Source organism: Plectrocnemia conspersa, unplaced genomic scaffold (genome assembly GCF_051122295.1).
Source record: "Plectrocnemia conspersa isolate PC_06_02 unplaced genomic scaffold, ASM5112229v1 ptg000010l, whole genome shotgun sequence".
NCBI classification, from domain to species: Eukaryota; Metazoa; Arthropoda; class Insecta; order Trichoptera; family Polycentropodidae; genus Plectrocnemia; species Plectrocnemia conspersa.
The window spans coordinates 20,682,723-20,704,019 of NW_028277174.1; the positions used below are offsets into that span (position 1 = coordinate 20,682,723).

At 30.8% G+C, this 21,297-nt stretch overlaps 3 protein-coding genes and 1 long non-coding RNA gene across 8 annotated transcripts in view; 2 read left to right on the plus strand and 2 right to left on the minus strand.

Annotated features, from left to right (window-relative positions):
* LOC148230935 (uncharacterized) overlaps positions 1–21,297 on the plus strand; it is a 565,745-nt gene that overhangs the window by 402,729 nt on the left and 141,719 nt on the right. The gene's annotated exons all lie outside the window — the stretch shown is intronic.
* Positions 626–7,968, plus strand: LOC148230946 (inter alpha-trypsin inhibitor, heavy chain 4-like). 4 transcript variants are annotated; one of them, XM_088194307.1, is made up of 18 exons: positions 626–863; positions 1,222–1,315; positions 3,049–3,196; positions 3,257–3,465; positions 3,535–3,639; positions 3,708–4,065; positions 4,126–4,473; positions 4,537–4,804; positions 4,883–5,029; positions 5,121–5,287; positions 5,461–5,619; positions 5,691–5,837; positions 5,906–5,996; positions 6,061–6,123; positions 6,698–6,895; positions 7,010–7,284; positions 7,616–7,770; positions 7,848–7,968. In XM_088194307.1, the coding sequence occupies exons 2-18, from the start codon at positions 1,311–1,313 to the stop codon at positions 7,882–7,884; spliced, it is 2,880 nt and encodes a 959-aa protein (XP_088050433.1). In that variant the 5' UTR covers positions 626–863; positions 1,222–1,310; the 3' UTR covers positions 7,885–7,968. The 4 variants fall into 4 exon arrangements, with proteins under 4 accessions (XP_088050433.1, XP_088050436.1, XP_088050434.1 ...); XM_088194308.1 differs by lacking the exon at positions 626–863 and adding an exon at positions 926–979; XM_088194310.1 differs by lacking the exon at positions 6,698–6,895.
* Positions 7,961–11,831, minus strand: Exd2 (Exonuclease 3'-5' domain-containing 2). 2 transcript variants are annotated; one of them, XM_088194313.1, is made up of 11 exons: positions 11,433–11,807; positions 10,749–11,365; positions 10,400–10,556; positions 10,155–10,331; positions 9,437–9,744; positions 9,238–9,375; positions 8,979–9,181; positions 8,758–8,917; positions 8,530–8,685; positions 8,295–8,462; positions 7,961–8,211 (listed from the first exon to the last, which is right to left on the minus strand). In XM_088194313.1, exons 5-11 carry the CDS (start codon positions 9,736–9,738, stop codon positions 8,142–8,144), a joined length of 1,197 nt encoding a protein of 398 aa, XP_088050439.1. In that variant the 5' UTR covers positions 9,739–9,744; positions 10,155–10,331; positions 10,400–10,556; positions 10,749–11,365; positions 11,433–11,807; the 3' UTR covers positions 7,961–8,141. The 2 variants fall into 2 exon arrangements, with proteins under 2 accessions (XP_088050439.1, XP_088050438.1); XM_088194312.1 differs by lacking the exon at positions 10,749–11,365 and having other exon boundaries at positions 11,433–11,831.
* On the minus strand, positions 14,204–20,275 carry Stt3A (catalytic subunit 3A of the oligosaccharyltransferase complex). The gene is made up of 13 exons (XM_088195809.1): positions 20,029–20,275; positions 19,365–19,532; positions 19,138–19,298; positions 18,876–19,073; positions 18,611–18,802; positions 18,387–18,540; positions 18,235–18,312; positions 17,934–18,094; positions 15,853–16,017; positions 15,606–15,794; positions 15,189–15,408; positions 14,927–15,115; positions 14,204–14,856 (listed from the first exon to the last, which is right to left on the minus strand). Exons 1-13 carry the CDS (start codon positions 20,138–20,140, stop codon positions 14,711–14,713), a joined length of 2,133 nt encoding a protein of 710 aa, XP_088051935.1. The 5' UTR covers positions 20,141–20,275; the 3' UTR covers positions 14,204–14,710.

Below are 21,297 nucleotides of genomic sequence, written 5' to 3' on the forward strand. Positions count from 1 at the left end.
GCGAAAATCTAGGGAGCTAACTAATGTACTCACATTAGAATATGGATCGGTAATATAGAACCCCAATACCATGAAAAATTCATTTCTGTTGAAACAAATGCAACGGTTATTATATTTTTGAATATACTAGTAGAAATGTGAAATTAAGTACTTTTACAATATACTGGGCAACATCACGCATTGTCCTTCTATACCTAAATTTCATTCTCCAGAACACGTCCGTGCGTTGCGATCTTGCATACTATTTTGCCACATATGTATTTGCGAAATCAAACACAATTTTTAATTCGCCTTAAGAGCCCAATATAGTTTAAAATTGAATGATTTTTGTGGTTTGATTTTATTATCTTATGCGGTTTGTTATCATCGAACGTAAAAGTTGCAAAAAGTGTAGGTTATGGAATGCTCCTCTTCTTCCGTTTTGAACGTTTGAAATGACTAACTTACACTTATGTTAGATTACGATTTTCTTTAACTCGTAACTCGTAAGGTTACCCGATGATTCATCTCAGCGAGTACTAACGTTTACGTAGCGATCGCTTCTTGTTTATGTTATTGTAAAAGCAAAGTTTGGATTTTCCCGGGCGCTATCAGCTATATATAAGCAAATGTCGTCGACCATAGTAGAATAGTTTGGACGTCGTCGTAGCGCGCGACACAAGGATATATAATACAATATAAATAGTTGTAGTTGTAAATAAGCGTGAAAATGCACAGCGAATAGCCGAAAAGAAATATTTTTCGCGTCGCGTTGATATTTTTCGTGACGGCCGGCCGCTGTGAAATTAGACGCCGGCGATTTGCATGCGATTGAATAATTTAAATCGTCATTCGCCGTAGTATCCTGCCGCGAGGGAGTCGCGGTAAGTTTTTATATTGTTATTTTTTTATAACAAAATGGATGTGGACGACCAGCGAATTGCGCACTGCGCGTTCTCTCGTTGCGCACGCCGCCCGCGTCGCTGGACGTCCGACAAATGTATTCAATTCACGTAAAACTATCAATATTTCAACTTTCAAAGTTGCCGCCGCCGCCGCCGCCGCCGCGCCGTCCGGCAACTTTTCTTTTTTAAATATATCTCGAACGAATTACGGCCGTAGCGCGACGATCGGCGACTATGACCTTTTTAATTAATTACAACAATATTGCGCGTCGCTACTATTCCGGTTATCGATACGATACTTATTGAGTTTTTGTTTTGTTTACGTTCCGGCGATAAGTGAACCCTGGCCGATCCGCTGCGGAGGAGACGAACACATCCGCGTACACTCCATAGTGTATACCCAGAGAGGGACATTAAACCGTCATCATGAGGTACGTTATTAATCTCTATTGAGTAACACTATCGTGCTAACGAAACGCGTTTTGTGTCGATGTCGACGAGAGCGGTCGAATGTGAAATGTGATGTGCATCCGAACGTGCCCGCTGTTTCTCCACTTTTATTATATTCATTTTTCCGATTTGCCCCTTTTAATCTCATTTTTTAAGAACATACCTGAAATGCCGAATAGAAACTTTATTTGTTTTCTATATAATAATTACTTTAAAGAGTAAACTTGTTTAGATACGAAAGTAATGATTGTTCTGAATTATCGGATAAAAACTATATTCAAAATTGTGCATATAAATTATTTTATTTTTACCATTAGTTTTAATATCCCTTTTTGGTGCATATTTGAATTTTGATGATTAATGATTGATTGTTTCCATAATTTGATTTAAAATATATAAAAATGCCAATAAAACGTTTACAGCAAAAATGTAAAATATGTTTTTGCCAGCTATTTCGCACCGCTTGTTCTGATTTAAAAAACGCAACCAAAATAGCTTATATTTTTCTTTGATTTATTGTTTCGAATTGTCAGAAAAGTATAATATATAAGTAAACGTTGAAAATTATTGTAGGAACCTCATAATTCCTTAATTACAATTCAATATTTTCTTTCTTTGATTTCACAACTTTATTTATGCGCTTTTACCAAATTTATTTATTTAAAATTAGAAAAATACAAACAAAAACGTCAAATAATATACTTGTTTGGATACAAAAAAATATTGTACGATTTTAAAGCTACGCTTCCCAATAATTGTATCTAGTTGTTTTAATCGTTATTTATACTGCTTTCTTTTATTTTATTTTATTTTATTCCTATTCAAAAATTTGTTTATTTTCATTTTTAAATTACTTTTTCAACTAACAAGTTATATATATTATTATTATAAGAATCAAACAGATTAGTAAAAGAAATTGTTTGTTCTAATTAAAAAAAAATATCGCTGCATGTATTCACATTTTATTTAAATAGAATTTATTATTTTTTAACTTTGATTCTCAAATTTTTTTATTAGCTCAGAACTTTAATAAAGTTCTGGAAAGTTATTTTATACTTTAGCATGCAAATAAAAACATCAATTAATGGATTTGTTGAGATAATATAGTATAAAAACAGGTTTTAAATTATTGTGGGACTATAAAACTGTGTTTCACCGTAATATAATTAATAAGCTTTACTAAAATACAGCCTTCTATATATTTTTAAATATTTATCTTTTTAATTTTTGTATATTATTAATTTATAAAGAAATGCCTAATGCGCTTTATTTATAGAAATTGTGTTTTCATATGCTTCCTTATTTGTTTGGCCCAAAATATAAATTAATAAATTCTTATATAACATCTAACTAAACTTATTTTTCAATGATTTTATTTTTCTGCTGCAATAACAAATTACTAGAGTGAGAGAAATAATAATATATATATATATATATTGGTTTCAATTCGAGTATTATTAATACATTGAAAGGCACTTTCGATCCATACTAAATAATAAATATATAACAAAATATGTACTTTATATACCTTGTTGCAAAACGTTACATATACAAAAAAAAATGTATATAATTATTTTGTTATCTACTGTGGTCATTTAAATGCGGTAGATTTATAATAATAATAATAGAAATAATGACAATATAATGACATATCATTAGTTAAAAAAAGATTATTTGCTATACAATAACAATACTACTCTATTTGTATTTTCAGGTTAATTAAAACATCACTGAATTTTTTCCTGATATTACAATTATTTTATGCGATAAATGCGTTTTCAACGACAACACAAAAATCCATAGTGATAGTCACTGCTGAAACGGAAAATGAAAATGTTTCCACTGAAAAAGTAGCAAAATCTGTGAGTAAAAGAAGCTGATAATATATTTTTAATCAAATAATGACTAATTAATTGTTATAGGAATCGACTTCCACTGTAAATAATGTAACAGTAGATCCCAGTAGCACTCTTAAACCGAAGATCACATCTATGCATGTAAAAACCAATGTGACGTTGAGATACGCAAACACGTTGATAACTAGTCGGGTGATCAATCCGGCTACGAAGGCAAATGAAGTTACTTTTAGTGTTGTGTTGCCTGAAACTGCGTTCATTTCTGGATTCAGCATGTAATATATAAAATAAATTATCATCGTTAAAATATGTTTTAATTTTATATTATTTTAAATATTTTATAGGGAAATTGAGGGCAAAGTGTATGAGGCATACGTAAAAGAAAAGGAAGAAGCTAAACGGGTTTATGAAAATGCAGTGAGCAGCGGACAAGCGGCAGCTCACGTACAGTAAGTATAATGAAATATAACATCAAATTTGAAACGAAATGTTTAGTAATCGATTCACATTTTTGCAGAGCTCGTGACTCTAATCAATTCACAGTTTCGGTCAATATTGAACCTGAAAGTAAAGCAATCTTCCGGTTGCGATATGAAGAGTTGCTTATTAAGAGATTAGGTTTATATAATTTAGTGCTGAACTTAAATCCTGGAGAAATTGTAGATAAACTATCAGTCGACGTAGACATTATGGAAAGCAGCCCGATATCTATGGTGCTGGTACCTGAGCTTAGGACAGGTAATGAAATTGATGCATTGCCTACGGACGCAGTTAATCCATATTCTACCAAAACCATCAGTGAAGATAAGCTCACAGCTAGCGTACATTTTTCACCGAGCAAAGAACAACAACTTCAATTGATGAAAGTTTTTAAGGTATGTATGTAGATCTATATGTGAAATGATAGATTGTATTTTATAGATTGATATTTATAGGAAAAACAAGTTAAAATGACTACGCCTTCGCCGTATCCGTATCATCTGTTCGAACCGATGAACGAAGAAGTCAAGGGTGAAGAAGGAATTTCTGGACAGTTTGTCGTCCAATACGATGTTGAAATCGATATGTCCGGACAGATTTTGGTCAATGACGGATATTTTGTACACTTTTTCGCTCCGAAGAATCTGAAACCGCTCAGAAAACACGTTATATTTGTATTGGACGTTTCCGGTTCGATGATAGGAAGAAAGATAAATCAATTGAAAGAGGCGATGATGTCTATCCTTGAAGATTTGAATCCAGGAGACTATTTTAATATTATAGACTTTAATTATAACGCCAAGGTATGATCCAAGTTATATCTTAATAGTTAAAATCTGATTTTAATATTGTCTCGAATTCGATAGGTGTATAGTTTAGAAGATGATGCAAAGCACGTGACTTATAAATCGAGTTCGTATAACTATTTCTACGATGAACAAGAAGAACAAACTCAATCGTCTGAAACCATTCCGCCTAAAGCCAAACTGGCGACCCCCGAGAATATTAAAAAAGCTAAAGATATAATCAAACAGTTGAACGCAAACGGAGGTACCAACATCAACGATGCATTGTCGATAGCGTTTAAAGTAGCAAATTATGGAATCGAGGCACAGAAAACTACAGACGTTGACTGTAAGCTTTTGCATGCTCTGATATAAATTTCTATGTGTAATATAATGTATATATATATATATATATTTATTTAAACAGCTTCTGCAAAACAATTGAGACAAACGCCAATGATTATTTTCTTGACTGACGGAGACCCAACTGTCGGCGAAACCAATCCTGATAAAATCATTGCGACTTTGAAAACTCTAAACAACGAAAGGACTGCTTTGTTCTCGCTGGCATTTGGTAATAATTCAAATATAAGTAGCCATAGACATTTGATGCTCAAAACTTTGAACTTTGAAGACTTAATTTGTATTATTATTTTTATTCACAGGAGAAGATGCTGACCGCAACTTCTTGCGTAAACTATCTCTGCAAAACTATGGATTCATGCGACACATCTATGAAGCAGCTGATGCTGTTCAACAACTTCAACATTTTTACAGACAAGTGGCATCACCTCTTCTAGCCGATATTAAATACGTGTATCCAAAAGAACAGGTAAATTAAATATGTATACAAGAGCTGTGTTTGTGTACTACATTGATAATAATGATTTGTAATTTGGCAAATGTTAATCCGAAATCCAAAAACACATATGTAGTTAATTTATTATGTCACTTTTAGAAACCAGACATTTTCAACAGTTTATAAAAAGTAAGATTTCCTTTCAGATAGAGGAAGCATCACTCACCAAGTTTGTGTTTGATCATTACTTCCTAGGCTCTGAATTAGTGGTTGCTGGAAAATTGAGAAACAAAGACCCTCTTAATACGCAAATTAAAGTAATAGGACAATCAGAGTCGGGACCCATTGACTATATACCGATTGTGGTAATTATTTTACCCTTTACCGATCCAACTCTTTTGAATTCTTAATTAATTATATATTTCTTTATTATCAGATACAAAACGAAAAGAGGACCACGTTTTGGCCTATGGAAAGGCTTTGGGCTTATTTAGCAATAAGACAGTTGATCGACGAAAAGGATTCGAAGAGCGGTGATGAATTGAAAAACATCAGCAAAAAAGCTTTAGATTTAGCTTTAAAGGTTTACTTTTATTCCACTCATAATAAAATATAATGTGCGAGTTTAACTTAAATTTAATTTATATTTAGTATTCCTTCGTCACTTCGTTGACTTCACTGGTTGTCGTAAAGCCAAACACGACATCATCGGCAGTTAACGCTGAATCTTTACAAGCATCGTGTAAGTATTAATTGGTATAAATAGTTTTTATTTTACTCCAATTAATTTGTTTATTGTACATCAGCTCATGGAGGTGCTTATCCTTTGGCAAGCTATGCATTGCCACTCGTCGCCGGAGGTTTACTGGGTAAATACTTTACTTAAAAAGTCACAATAATTTATAATACTTTACATATTTATCTAGTGGTGGTTTATTCAAAAAGCTTTGGTGCTTTAGCATTAGAAAAATAAATTATGATGACAGTACTAACATTAATATTTATATAACATTTTTTAAATCAGCCGCTAAAAACGCATTTATTCAACTGAAGATGATAAATTAGCACAAAGCATATTAGTGTCATTTATATGAAAGGTTTAATTAACTTAAATATAAATTTTCAGTATGGGATTTTTTTCTGATAACCATTATAATTTAAAATAATGCGAATTGTGTGTTACGAAAATGTTATCAGTTCTTGCATTTTATATTTTAAAATAATCTGTGAAACGAATAATTTTATTACTTCATATATTGCAGAACAGACTAACCAGTGTTTTGCAAACTATAATTTTTTAAATTAAAATAACTATTTATTGAGATATGCAGCATCCCAGAAATATTTCACCGCCATTACATTGATCTCCAAAATTGCATCAATAAAATGGGGAATGATATGGCTGCAATCCAGGATATTTGACATTTTTTTAAATAATTGCAGCGCCTCAATCTATTTCCAACCGTGTCAGCTATGATTCATACTCTTACGGAAGTGGTGCTAGTTGGGGACCCCAATTGAACTCTTTCGCAATCGCAGCCCACTCCGATCCCCTTCCAGGACTCCCCGGTCCACCGCCACCGAAATTGGATTTACCATATGCTCTGTCAGAAGACGATACTGATTATTCATATGAATCTGGTTCGTTATTAACATAAATTAATCACTAAAATTATTAACAATATAACTATGCATTGTATTTATATCGTACATAACACAATTTTTTAATAATATTCTATTTATTTATTTTATTAGCTCCTAAGCGTACTACAAATTTTTTGTATTATGCCACAACAACACGAAGAGCCCCACGACCCAGTTTCTTAACAACAGAAAAGATTTCAGAAGTTGAAGAAGTTGCAGAAGCTACAGAAGCAACTACGGTTGTTTCTGAAGACAATAAATTAACTGAATATGCACTTCAAAATTACACATGGATAGAGCAATATCTATCTCAGGAAGAAAATTCTTTAACATTGCCGTTAAACATCAACGGTACACAATCGTCACTAAATTTGAAACTGTTTTCAGTGAGTATTAAATTTTTTATTAAATATAGACAATTATTTAAAAATAACTGACCTTTTTATAAAAACTACTGACCCAATAAAACACGACAGTTATTATTATTTCCTAATAAAAATTAAAAATGAGTATTAGAATGATTTATTTTTAAAAATATGATCTTATTAAAAAAAATTATAGTTCACAACTTACAATTCTATAACTTTCTTTTTATTTTATTGATAATAAAAAAAGAGAGAAAATATATATATTTAGGTTATAATTAATTATTCAGTATATATTTATGTATTATAATTAATTTTTGTGTCATAAATTAATTAAATTTTAAATCTTTAGGAATCATTAAAAAATGACACAATTGGAGGTGCGCCCTGCGAAAATGGAGTAAATGGAGGAAATGGAGTTTGTCAATATTTGACAAACTGTGAGAGCTTAGAGAAAGGATTTACAAGCTTAATAGTTTACAACAATTACTACTGTGATGCTGATGGGTATTTATTTTATTATTATTACTATCACATACGTAACGTTAAGAACAGTTTACGACGGATAAATTATTAACTTTCAGATATGCGGGAATATGCTGCGATCAAAGCTCGAGATGAGAACACCTCAAAACTTTCAGTTCATACAATATAAAATATTTTATGATAATGACTGAATTAGAAAATAAAATTTGTATAAATTTTTATAATTTATTATTATCGTTAATATGACGAGGAAAAGATATAAGCTATAGTCATTTTATGTTACATATATTTTTTTATTTTAGAAAATATATATAAAAATAACAATTGTTATAAAATATTGACTATGATCGATGATTTTTTTAATAAAACAAAATTTTAAACGCTGATTTCAATTATAAACTCAACCCGGCTATCTCTAAGTCTTCTTTTTCCACCCTGCCCTCTTTTGCGCGAATTTCTAATCTAAAATAAATATATTACAAAACAATAAATAAAAATATTTTATATACTTTTAATATCTGAACTTTAAAAAACATTATACATACCTAGATTTTGTGTGCGTGATTGACCAAAGTTCGGGCATGTATTGTGGATTCATAGTTTTAATAAAATGCTCTCGCCACAGTTGTTCAAGCTTTAATAGTCCTCCAGGATTGTTTTTAAAATATTCAACCACTAACTGGCCATGTGGTTCATATTTTGGATTTTCATATCTAAATCATATATGTATTATAAAGTTCCAAATCAATTTATTATACATAAAAAAAAAAAATAATATACCTATGATCTAATTTAGAAGCTTCCAAAAGGAGTTTGTCTGTGATGTCTATTTCATCTGGATAGAACTCACGTAACACATTTTCAAGTAGTATTTGTTTTTCTGGCGGAATAGTGTTTCTAGCAACTAGCAAGGCACGAGCAGCAGATTTGACTTTCCTGAAAAAATAAAGTTACATAGATATGTAAATTGTGTTTGATTGAACTACTTAATATGAAAATGTTCAAAACTTTAAATCCATATTTTCAAACAGTCTGCTTTCTTTAGCTATTGGAGCATTGCACATCTCGGCTAATTCTGCTCTTAATGTCTGATCGCGCATATTACTGAGCTGATGGCAGTTTAAACATAGCAATAACACATCATGGGAACTGTGATCCTTCATAACAACTATTTCAAAATTTGATCAAATTAAAATAATATAAAAATATAAAAGTTGTTTTATACGGACCTGGAAACAACTTTCTATATTCTTTAGGAACAACATTTTTTCTGATGTAAGAATCGTTTTCGCCACAAACGACACAACGATTCTCTCGAGGCATTTGATAAAATCGTCCGACATCACCGACACACTTTCCAGCCGGTTCGAACCTCAATCTTATAGTATAAGGATCTTCATCTATTATGTCGGCCAATTCCTTTTCCACATACCTGTAACAATTATAAATTAAAAATACTCTTCTTAAAAATGCAGTCAATATTATTACCATTCAGCTTTTTTTCTATCACAGGTACATAATATTTCATCTGATGAAGTTACCATTAGACAATTTTGGTACAATACTTTCTTCTGTATCAATCGAGAGAAATTCCTTTTCTGATTTTTGTAATTTGGTAGTTTATAACTGTAAAATGATTATATATAATCGTCATTTATAAACATGCTTACAACTATCATTTATTTACCTTTCTCGTTGCTGAGTGCTTAAGATGTTTTTAAAATTACCCTTCGGACCAAGTTGAGCAAAAGCTTTTTGCTTAAAATTCAAATCTACATAAGTCCTGCAAAAGTCATATATCTCTCTCCAATAGATGTCATAGGTTTTAAAATACCACCGAATTCCATGTTTTTCAAACATGATTCTATCTGTAAGTTTTTTAAAAACAGCAATCGCAACAAATGCATCAGCTGCAGCATAGTTTATTTGCTCCTTTGATAATATTTTTGCTTCCCAATCGGAACACCGGATACGCCATGATTTATCCATTTTTACCTATAAAATAATTACAAATAAGTCCACGAGAAAGCGTTGCTTATATTTTTATTTAAAACAAGTTTTTATTGCAATGAAATATATTCCTATACAATTTAAATAAGTTTGTTAAAATACTCAAAAGAAGAAATTGTTGCTTTTTGTTAGATTACTTTACACAATTTTTTTGAAAATCTCAGAATATTTCATGTAAAGTCATGGAACACAGTTTCATTTAAAATACATAGCTAAATGATTATTCAGCTCGATATTCATCAATAATACTAGAAAAATCTATGAAAACCTATATAATGTAGTCAATCGAAATTATATCATAAATTATTCAATATTTTTAATATATATTTATGTTAAATTATTATTTGCAATATTATACTTCTTTAAATCTTTCACCAATTACCACATATACGTACGTTTAAATATTTTTCGCCTAAATTTGATAGGCCATCAGGTTTTTCCAACAAGTACGTTGATAAGTACCTAAGATCCACAATGCCTTTCACTTTCACGGCATAGTCATGAAATAGATATTTCGCATCATTAACAGGAGCTACTCCGACTTTAAGTATCGTGGAATCTTCAAGAATATTCTACAAATATAGACAAGTACATATATTAGAAACACACAATTAGCTTACATAAATTATATATACAATACCTTTAATTCCTGTGGTATATATTGTATGTTGCTTAATCTAAATAGCGCACAATATCCATCTTGCGAAGCTAGCTGCAATAATGCTATTGGATGTTGCAGGCCATCTTTTGTAACCCACTCGCAATCGAAACCGAGCACTTTGTATTTTAAACTATTACTAAAACAATACCATTAATATGAATATCATCGTTGATCTGTTAAACCTTTAATATTAACCATATATTCGTTGATTTCAATGCGACTTATGACAGCGTATACAGAGGGGAAACAATACAAAGCAATGTAAAAGTTTGGAATTCCATGCAAACCGTGTCAAATTAACAATAAAAAGACAAGACATCACACTCACATGCCTGCTCTTTGAATATAACCCTTGGAAAAGTCATCCGAAACTCATTATAGGCCATCCAAAATTGGCAGCTGTGGTTTAACATTGAGTTGTATCAGGAGTCTGATGTCATCAAGTATATCAAAATACGTATCTTAACACCCGGCACCAGCGACTAGCACTGTGTGGCTCAGAATATAGCGAGGTTGATGAAAATCTTGGATAAGATCAAGGCCTACCTCATGATAATGACAATATGTGGTACATGCAGAACAAACATTTTATAACTCTATGATTATATTGCATGAATGAATGAAATTATACATTCATGGAATTCTTTAATAAATATAAATGTATCAATTAGGGTAGGCAAAAAAATAAAAGATCTATTAGTTTATTTCTAAAAAATCTAAAAATGGCAATGAATTTATAAAATAACAATTTAGCTTCAGACTTCAATCTCTACATCTAACATCTACCGTTAATGAAAAATACCTTCATATTGAAACAAAAGCACAGCTACATACAATATTATAGCAGTGGATGTTTTCATTTATATTTTAAATAATGTTTTCAAGATTTACAAAAATATTATAAGTCTCTTTTTGTTTTTGAGCTTGAAAAGTATATTTTTCCCCCTGTGAAATTTTTACGTTTTAACAAATTGACTACGATTTAACAATTAATAATATAGGAATAATTTACCTTTTAATGTTATTCACTGCCTTTCTGCATTCATCTTCGGTGTTTATAACTTGAATACGTTGGTTTCGTAAAGGATTAAGAAAGTTAAATGGAAAACTTTTTCTTTTATAAACGGTAAACAAATATGCTAAACTAGCAGCTCCTACTAAACCTGCAGCTATTAATTGCATTGAAAATACTGATTCGTTCCTGTTTATGTTTGACATTCTGACCGTTGTTTCAAGTCAAAATAATTGTATTATTTAAAAATGTTACTATTTTGGACCAGATGATATTATTAACGTATACTTTATTTGATTTAGTGTGTTATTTTTTGTTAAAATTGTTTTTCCAAAAATCTGACATCATTAGTCTAGAATTTAACCTAAAAGACACAAATGGTGCCAGTAGTAAAAAAAAATTATGACAGATCAATAGGCTTATCTTACGTCAGTATTTTCCACTGATTGAATTTTATCTAATCTATTCTGATTATATGATTTCACATTTTAAGTTAATAAAGTCTAGATATAAATATTTATATATTGTTAAAATATATTTAATTTAAATGATTGACATAATATAGAAATAAAGGGGAAGTGTAGATTTTATTGTAAGGAAGCTGAATCAAAAAGGCAAAGCATAATGGTTATACAATGAATGAAAAAAAATGAGTTTAATCTATAGATTATTAAGAAAAACAAGTCAAAATGTAATTTTTTAATTGTGTTATTATTTGGAGCACTATTTGCTACAATCCTACAGAAATACATAAATGGGTAAATAAATTATTTGGACCGATTTGGTTGAATATTAAAGTTACGGTAAGGTGACCAGATTTTAAAAATATCAAAGCAGGACACTATTAAAAGGAATATTTCGGATCTATTTTTCATTTAGAAATCCTGCGGGAGCTAAAAAAAAGAAAAAAGTCATCTCGGAAATTTTTGTTCGAGGAGGACAATATTCAAAGAAAAACGTCTGGACACCTCAGTAAAATAAAACTCAGATGATTTTTTTTGTTGAAAAGTGTACTGGTTACATCTCATGACTTACCAGGACGGATGACTATAAAACCAGTATTATACTAGTAAATACAGTATGAACAGTCACCTTACGTTAAGATGACTAGATGTCCTTCTTTGAGGAGAATTGTTTTTTTGTACTTCGTCCTCCTCGAACAAAAATGTCCGAGGTGACCTTTTTTTAGCTCCAGCACAAGTCGTTCTCCTCAAACAAAAATTTCCATAATAGCATTTTTATTTTTAGTGTTTTCCTTTGATATTTTCAAAATCTGGTCACCTTGGTGAAGTAATTTATTTATCGTAAATCTTTCGTTGCAACATGACATGTAAACACAATCAATAAAAAGTAAGTAGTGAAAATTACATCTAATTTATTAATTACAGCTTATAATTTATAAATGCACTATATACGACCTAGCTCTATTCTGTTTTAATTGTTCATCGCGATATTCACCCGCTAGATTAGGAAAATCTTGGAAAACCTAATCTACTATAATATTCATTAAGGCCGATCTCTTGATATACAATAGAAAATAAAAAAAAAACACTAGTAACTATTTAGATGTCGAATATAAGTATTTTAGGTATAAGTCACCGACTTATACCACTGGTATACATTGTGCTGTAACAGATTTTTTTTATACGCACAATAAATACTATCAACTATCAGTGGAAGTATAGATCCCAGTATTTTTTTATAAGTTTCCATCTTTTTTTTTTTTAAATATTTTTGCTTCTATATTTCTTAATAAATAATATTAACTAATTATTGGGAAAAAAATAATTAGAATCTATAAAAAAAATTTGAACACGAAAGGGTTAAACAGTCGAGCTATACTAAAATTTGGACCACGTAACTAATATATAGTTTAACATAGCACTATTTTAATTCGGGTCATCCTACAGTGTCAAAGAGGGTAACATTTGTTCATTTTAGACAATCTAAACACAGAATCCCCTCTTTATTTGCGTATGTGCGATTACACGTTACCTAGCACTTCAGCGGCTACAATATTACTACAACAGTTTGTGAATTTAGACATTGGCATTTCTATACACTCCGTACTTGTTACAAAAAGACGGACTTTTAATTTGATGATCTAATAACTAGATATAACGTATCAAAAATGTGTTTTTTTATAGGGTTTTAAAAAAGGTAGAAACAAATCATAACCATAATTGGGTATAAGATGTATACAGGACCGGGAAGGTATTGGTAAAGGGACATTTGGCAAGGGTGTGAAAACCTGAGGGACGCTCAGAATGTGAAGTAAAACTTTCTTACAACTAAAGATACAATATAAACAATACATTTTCAGTTTATTTAATTTATATTAAAAATTATTTGAGATCGGCCAGTATTTAAGATTGTACTTTAGATTTAATCCTTTTATAGATTGAATGGAAATTAATGAGTAATTCGAGCTTGGATTTTGTTTATAATGATTTTGCTAATTCAAAAGCGAGGAAAATAAAACTTTAGACGAGTTTTTTTATTTCAAATTTGACTATAAAAAGTTAAATTTGAACTGCGGATAAATGTAATGTTTTATTGTAAATTTGTTTTCTATTTTTATTGTTTTAAAAAAAGTTTTTTTGTACAACTTAATTTTATTCTAAAGTAAAATTAATTCTTTAAATTTAGCCTGTATTAAAAAAAATAAGATATAAAAGGGCGCCATATTTGATATTTGACGAAAGCGCCAAAATCATTGCTATGGGCTCTGGATGTATACATATGTATATAATTTAAAAAAAACACAAATGTTTTTAACAACCAAATTTTATTTTTTCTTATAAACCTACATTCTGTAGTTTTATTATACAGCTTATTGTTTATCTTGTATCAGTACAACTGGTGATAATAAAAATATACATAAAAACTATTTTAAAATTATCATAAATGCAAAATAGTTATTTTATGAAAAATGTTGCACTCTGACATGGATTAAATCTCAACACAAAAAAATAATAACAAAAATAAAATCTACTTTTGTGACCTAAGCTTATTTTCTATTTTGTGACCAAATGAGAACGTTTTTTTTTGGCAAATATCCGTAAAATAATAGTTTTGTACATAAAAACTGTTGATCTTCAAAATGTTTGAGCAATGACAGCACCAATCTACCATTCGATAGTGATAGCAGCATTTAAAAATAAAGCTAGTTTTAAGCACAAATGTAATAATAGAAACACTATCACAATCACTGGAACGAATTTCTTTTTGAAAAAAATATTGTCAATGTTTTTTTTTTATTATCTTAAATCATAATTCTATACACCTCGGTTGCGCAATTTCTTCACTTTATATATTCTAACCAGCCAATGTTCTGTGGTGTAGGCTTCTTCTAACACGTCCAGCTCAAAATCTTTATTGCCGATTTCGGCAGAACGTACTCGATCATATCCAGGAGGACGACCTGAACAAATTAAATTTAAGATTATTAATAAACAATGATACAGCATATAAAAATATATGATATCAATTACCTCCTTCGGTATAAACGTGTCCAAATTTATAATAGCACATTTTATACATAAGGCAGTTGAGCAGAGTCGGCGAACCTTCTCCGTCAATTCTGAACTCGCCGCTTGGAGTGTAATAATCAGATTCTTTAATATGAGATCCGCGTTCAGTACTACCGCCGATACGCACCATCCATAAAAATTTATTAATGTCTGCAATGAAAAAAACACAATTGTCGATAAAGCAATAAAAAAAATATAAACACAAATAAAATAAGATAATCACCATCTGAAGAATAACCAGTTAAGCCTCCGAATATCACCAAAACATAATCTACATCTAATTCTTGCATTATTTCGTAAGCTTTTTCTTCAGAACTGGCCATCGCCTGCCCAACTCTAGATATATGAGTGTTGTTCCACGTGTTATTATCAACCAAGATTGTCCGATTCGCCATTGCCGTTATCTGATAGCCGTAATCCCACCATGACATTACGCGTGCATCCTTTGAATGAAAAAAATTAAATCAACACAGAACAAAAAAGAGCATTTCTTTCAAACAATACTAACAAATCAGCGATCAAAGTGTTAAAAATCATAGCACACGGCAAGAATCAAGAGACTCCATTGCCATTTTGGTGAGCTCACTATCGTTTTACATCATAAGAAGTTAATCAGTTAAATAAATTGATAAATTCGTACCTCAGGAGTGTTCATCTTCAACCAATAGTAAGCTTCGCGGAAGTCGTCAAATATGATCCTTCCACCGTCGTTCGAACGAGCCGATAATACGATCGAAGGAGAGCTGTACGCCTCGCTGGTTACCCAAGTGCAATGGAAGGTGTACGATATCAACAAGCATGTCATGACGCCGACAAAAAATGTAGCAATCTACGAACAATCATTACGATATATGGAGCTATATTAAATATTTTTAGATACGACATACCTCGCTCTTCATTATGAAGTTCGATTCCATCTTCTTTGCTTTTTTATCGATTGATTTCGGAGGCTCAATCTGCTTCATGTACGTATGCAGGAGTGAAGATACAGCAATTCCTGATAGAATACACATCACTGGCGCCAAAACCAACATAAGACGGACCATCACACCCTGAAAACATCATCCAATTTAAACAATGCAAACTAGTGGCGTATATATTTATAATATTATACAAGTAATGTACGAAGATGCAAAAACTGAAAGACAGATCTTGAGCCATTTCCAGAGTGATTTCTTCAATTATTATATGACTTTAATGCTATTTGGTAATCTATTCAATCACCAAGTGTAATGAATGCCGCATTCTCACGTAACCAGTATGAAACACATGGGCCATTACAACCCGATAGAACATTACTTGTTTTTATGGAAATGCAACGTTAAAGTCAAAAAAGGAGTTCGCGTTCTTCTAAGTCCATTAATATATTTTTTCATTATTGTAAAATGCAATAGATGACAAAAAGCACTCTTATTGAAATTCCATCAAACAATAAATCATTGTAGCAGTTTTCTTGAATTTATAAACTTTCGAAATAATAGACAAAGTGTAATGACAAAGAAATTCGAGATTTTATGTATAAATTAAATAGTTTTAAGATGGTTTGATAATTATTTAAAAAAGGGAAAGCAAAAAGTTAACATAGATTATGCTTATTCCAAAGAGAAAATAATATATCAGCGTACTACAGGGGTTCAAATTAGGACCATTGTTATTTATAATATATATTAATGATATAATTAATAATATAGAAAAATGTAAAATACATCTATTTGCAGGCAACACTTTAATTTATTGCACCGGTATAAATAAGTTAAATAACGAATTAACCTTTTCATTGTGGATTACTTCTATAGAAGTCAGCAAGAAAATCGCCAGTACTCATTGGGCACCTAAAGGTGCCGTAAACCTTTGAGACTAATAATATGGTTGTTTAGTATAATTTAAGGAGGTAAATCACTTGAATTTATTGAACCACAATATTTTTTTAAATATAGCATAAATAGGTGCCCCCCCACAAATTAACAAATTTCGAAATAGCACACAAAAATATCAGCCACAGTGAAAGGGTTAATAATAGAAAGATTGTTGAAAAATTATGTACCTAAACTAAATGAAAATAAAACTAAATGTATGATTATTGATTACAAAGATATGTTAGATAATAATATAAAAATAGTTATAGATAATTATTATAACATCTAAAATTATTACCACTTAAATTGCTTTCTTAAAAATGGCTCAAATTAATGTGCTTCTTTTCATCGTTGACAGATCAGAATGAAATTAATTCAAAGGATTTTTGGATTAAGCATTAGTATCCATATATCGTTGTATTTTTTACTTCGTATAAAAATATTAGTTTTCTAATAAAGCTTATTAAATTTTGGGTTAAAAAAGCCCTTGAAAAGTATTTAACACTTGACATATTTTTTAATTTTAAAAATAGGTGGCATTAAGATGAAGCACTTCGCAAAGTTACTTTGGCACATAAACAGTTAATACTAGAAATAGAGATAGTTTAAGGATAGGTATAAGAAAACGAGTACGGCCTGGGGAATGTTGTACAAATATGTGAATTTGTTTAGCAATATTCCTAGGACAACCAACAAAAAATAAAAATGTAGTGCATTTCCTCAATGCAATAAAGAAAAACCTTTGTGCATTAAGAAATAAATTATAATGCTGTATTTTTTTATATTCTGTTTGTTTTGATTATATTTGTTTAGTGTATAAATAATTAGCTATATTAGATATAAATAAATTAATGAAACATTTTATATTTATGGCTTGCCAGCTTATGACATGTAACATTTCCAATTTGCATTATTTCTTTACAACACTTACTTTGAAGTTCATTCCAAGCTAAAATTCTCTAAGCAAAATAGTGAATAACAAACTTTTGCGATCTATCGTTTTAAATATTTTAGTTTTATAAATGTTTCTATTGTTTGTTGGAATTTCAATAATAGGATTTTCGTACGTAGGTATAGCTTCCATGCAGTTTAAAATACGAATGAATACTAACCGCAAAGTAAATACTCGTAACACCGTAAAGTATCAAGAATATGTTGGCATCGGTCAATTTAGAGAAGCAAAAGTATAATCCGGCCGGGAACAAAAACACCAAAATTTGCAGGTCAAAATAAAAGGAAGACCAAGACGTCGGTTGATGCTCAGAAACAGATGCTGAAAATTTTCAAAGATAAAGGTGAGAATAAATATAACATACAAGTACATCAAGTCAGAAAGACCTTTGGAAGGAGCGACTACTTCTTTACTAAGAATTACATGACTATGCATAAAAATTTAAAAAAATCACAACTCACCGATGATGGGAATATGATTCTTGGCATAGGATGGATCAAGAAGTGAATAAAATCTTCCAGTCCATGGTGAAATTTTACCTGTAAATTAGCAAAAAAATATAAAAACCAAAAGTTAAGAAGATATTTTATAGATATATGTTATGAAATAATACCAGATATAGTTAGAATAGCAGCGGCCGTTCCAAAGATGACTATTAAAGCCGTAACCATCGTTTTGAACAAAATCTCAAAATGCTGTTGAGTTAATTTTGATTTCAAATACTCTACAAAAGCTAAGAGCTGACATAATCCAAAGGTGCCGAATGCCTGAAATATGATATATGTATATATAATCAATTATGAAAAGTAGTAATTGGCATATAAATATGCTACTCACCAGCATGTGTTCGGAGCTTTGTACCGGTTGGAATCCAACAAAGCTAATCTGCATTGATAAAATCGTTCCGACGCAATACAGAGTGCTATACGCAACGTAAATGCGGTGAGAGAAGCGTCCGGTTATCATTAAAGTTAAAACGTGCATCGGAATCAAATTGATTAGGAAGACGTAACCGCCCCACGAAGAAACCTATAATTGGAATTAAATCACATTAATATTTTTAAATTTATATAATAAACAAAAATTGTGAATAGATACAAACCATGTAAAAGTAAGCTAAAGCAGCCATAGTTGCCCAAAAGATCGTTCCAGAATTGACAGCCTTAATCCAAAAGTAATAAGTCAGTAACATGCAGAATATGGCGATTCCTTCGTTATCGTAGCTACCGGCTACCGAACGCGATATGTAACCGGGTACGATGGAAATCATAGCAGCCGCTACTAAACCGGATCCAGAATCCTAATGTAAAAGAGTAGTTGTTAAAATTTAGTCAGATTTAATAGTAATTTAACATTAGCCTTACCTTTAACTCTTTAGTGAGTAGATATGTTACGATTGTCGTTAAAGATGAGAAAAATGGTGCAAGAAAAACGCACACATTACGGATATCTATGGTAATGTTCAACAGCCACATAAGATGATAAAGGCCGGCTGATGTTATCATTAAGCCTGGATATATCGTTCCTGAAATTAATCATATGAATTTATTAATTGAAAAAGTAATTACCGCACAAAATAAATAAATATTACCTCCAATGATTCTTCCGAGCGGATACCATGCTCTGTCATCGAACCAGTTGTGAAATTTGTAAAATCCCTCCTCTGCCAAATACCTGGTGGTTCTGTAGTTGAAGTACGGATCGAACTCATGAATGACACTCTCAAAGCGAAGAACAGAAAACAATCTGGTGGCGAAAGCTGTAAAATTAAATTATTTATATATAAGTTATTGTACCAATGTTAATGTATACGAGTCCGTTAGCTGCAAATCCAGACTAGTTTCGAGTCAGTGCTGCGCTACCTGTTTGTGTACGGCCAAATATTGAACAACAGTATGATATCAAATTTTGTTTGGGTATTGGGCAGTATAAAGCTTTCAAAGAGGGTAAACAAGGTTAGATAAAATACTGTGAAAAAAATTTTATCTGGGAAAATACAAAGATGATGCGGAATGACTGAAAATGGTAAAAAAAATCTACTTAAAAAAATGGCATTTATAATTGTATATAAATAAATAAAATGAATAAATATATTTTTAGAATAAATTTGACCCCTGATAACAGGTAAGTACCTAAACGTATGGTTTCATTTTGACTATGATTTTGAGACCAATAAATGGTGATTTGTATTGCATACTACGTTTTCTTCGAAGCCTAGACGATACGAAAATGAACCTGCGTCGCAAGAAACTTACATAATATTGCGGCGATTGATAAAACGGACCACTTCAATAGAGTTTCTTGTTTTTCGGTTGACATTTTTAAGAGGCGAGAACGGGGGCCCGTCTCTGCCGTAGTCACCGCCATCGAAACGACAGCGAGAGGTTGACTTGTTTTATTAAGATTTTTGATCAAATAACGCGTCAGAAACGCAAACGCATAACATTAACTAATGCCGATAACCACGTAGATGTCCCATCTCGGCGAGCCGGCCGGCCGAACGGCGTGGCAACTGGAGTGCTGCCAGTTCTAAAAATTATTTTGCAAAATAATAAACATTTAAAACTAAAACACGCAAATGTAACTATATTTGCGTATCTAAATATATACTAAAATCTTTCAAATATTCTAACTATTATTCAATATATATTTGCCTCCCTTTTATTTAACTACCCCTATGGGTGGATATAGGTGGACACATTACTATAATAAAAGAAAAAAATAATAAATAGCAATATTGCTTTATTTCAAAATAAATTTAGTGTAAAGAACAACATAATTTGAATTTAAATCAATTTAAAAAAAATACGCGTTATTTAAATAAAATAAACTCATACCTCGATTTATGCAGTACCCGTTTTACACGGTTTCACTGTAACGCGATTAAAAAAATGCTGGTAACTATCGAGAAACCAAAATATTTTTACTGAGCGCAGAGCGAGATCACGCTATGCCTTTTGTCGTAGTTTATACACGCACACAAACAAACGCATTTATTACTCAGTCCCGATGACATCAATCACGCTCGCAATAAAACACTATATATTTTTTTATTACAAATAATAATATTAAAAAATAATACATTTAAATAATTGTAAATGGATAGCAATCCGGTCATTTTATTACTTTTTGCATTTGACACACAGCTCTGTGACAAGAAAATTATTATTATTATTATTATTATTATAAAATTAAGATCACAATAAAACGTTAAAATGGGTTACCAGCATTTTTTACACCGATAAAAGTCCAACAAAAACATTTTTTTTTCAAAAAATGCATATTCGAAAATTATTTTAGATTTATTTATTGTAACACGGCAGAAATGAATAACATTTTTTATAAAATTACTGTTTTCAAATTAATATAATGTTAATTATGATTTAATAAGTAAGTTTCGTGTTACCATCGTATATCTGTATTTGTATCTCTAGCTGTAATTGGTGCATATGAACCGATTGAATCAACTTTCAGTCGACGCATTAATAACGCTGAACTCCGCTGAACTGAATATAATTACTGGT

What these genes read in the sequence shown, in the direction of transcription:
- LOC148230946 (XM_088194307.1), top strand. An exon ending in ACTTTAATTATAACGCCAAG is followed by an intron (nt 4,474 to 4,536) that starts GTATGATCCAAG and finishes CGAATTCGATAG; the next exon opens with GTGTATAGTTTAGAAGATGA. An exon ending in TGATTATTCATATGAATCTG is followed by an intron (nt 6,896 to 7,009) that starts GTTCGTTATTAA and finishes TTATTTTATTAG; the next exon opens with CTCCTAAGCGTACTACAAAT.
- Exd2 (XM_088194312.1), bottom strand. Translation starts at nt 11,638, where the DNA reads ATGTCAAACATAAACAGGAACGAATCAGTATTTTCAATGCAATTAATA. An exon ending in GCTTCTAAATTAGATCATAG is followed by an intron (nt 8,463 to 8,529) that starts GTATATTATTTT and finishes TATATGATTTAG; the next exon opens with ATATGAAAATCCAAAATATG. An exon ending in ATCACGCACACAAAATCTAG is followed by an intron (nt 8,212 to 8,294) that starts GTATGTATAATG and finishes TATTTATTTTAG; the next exon opens with ATTAGAAATTCGCGCAAAAG.
- Stt3A (XM_088195809.1), bottom strand. Translation starts at nt 20,140, where the DNA reads ATGGCGGTGACTACGGCAGAGACGGGCCCCCGTTCTCGCCTCTTAAAA. An exon ending in GAATCATATTCCCATCATCG is followed by an intron (nt 18,095 to 18,234) that starts GTGAGTTGTGAT and finishes GAAAATTTTCAG; the next exon opens with CATCTGTTTCTGAGCATCAA. An exon ending in TTACGAGTATTTACTTTGCG is followed by an intron (nt 16,018 to 17,933) that starts GTTAGTATTCAT and finishes TGATGTTTTCAG; the next exon opens with GGTGTGATGGTCCGTCTTAT.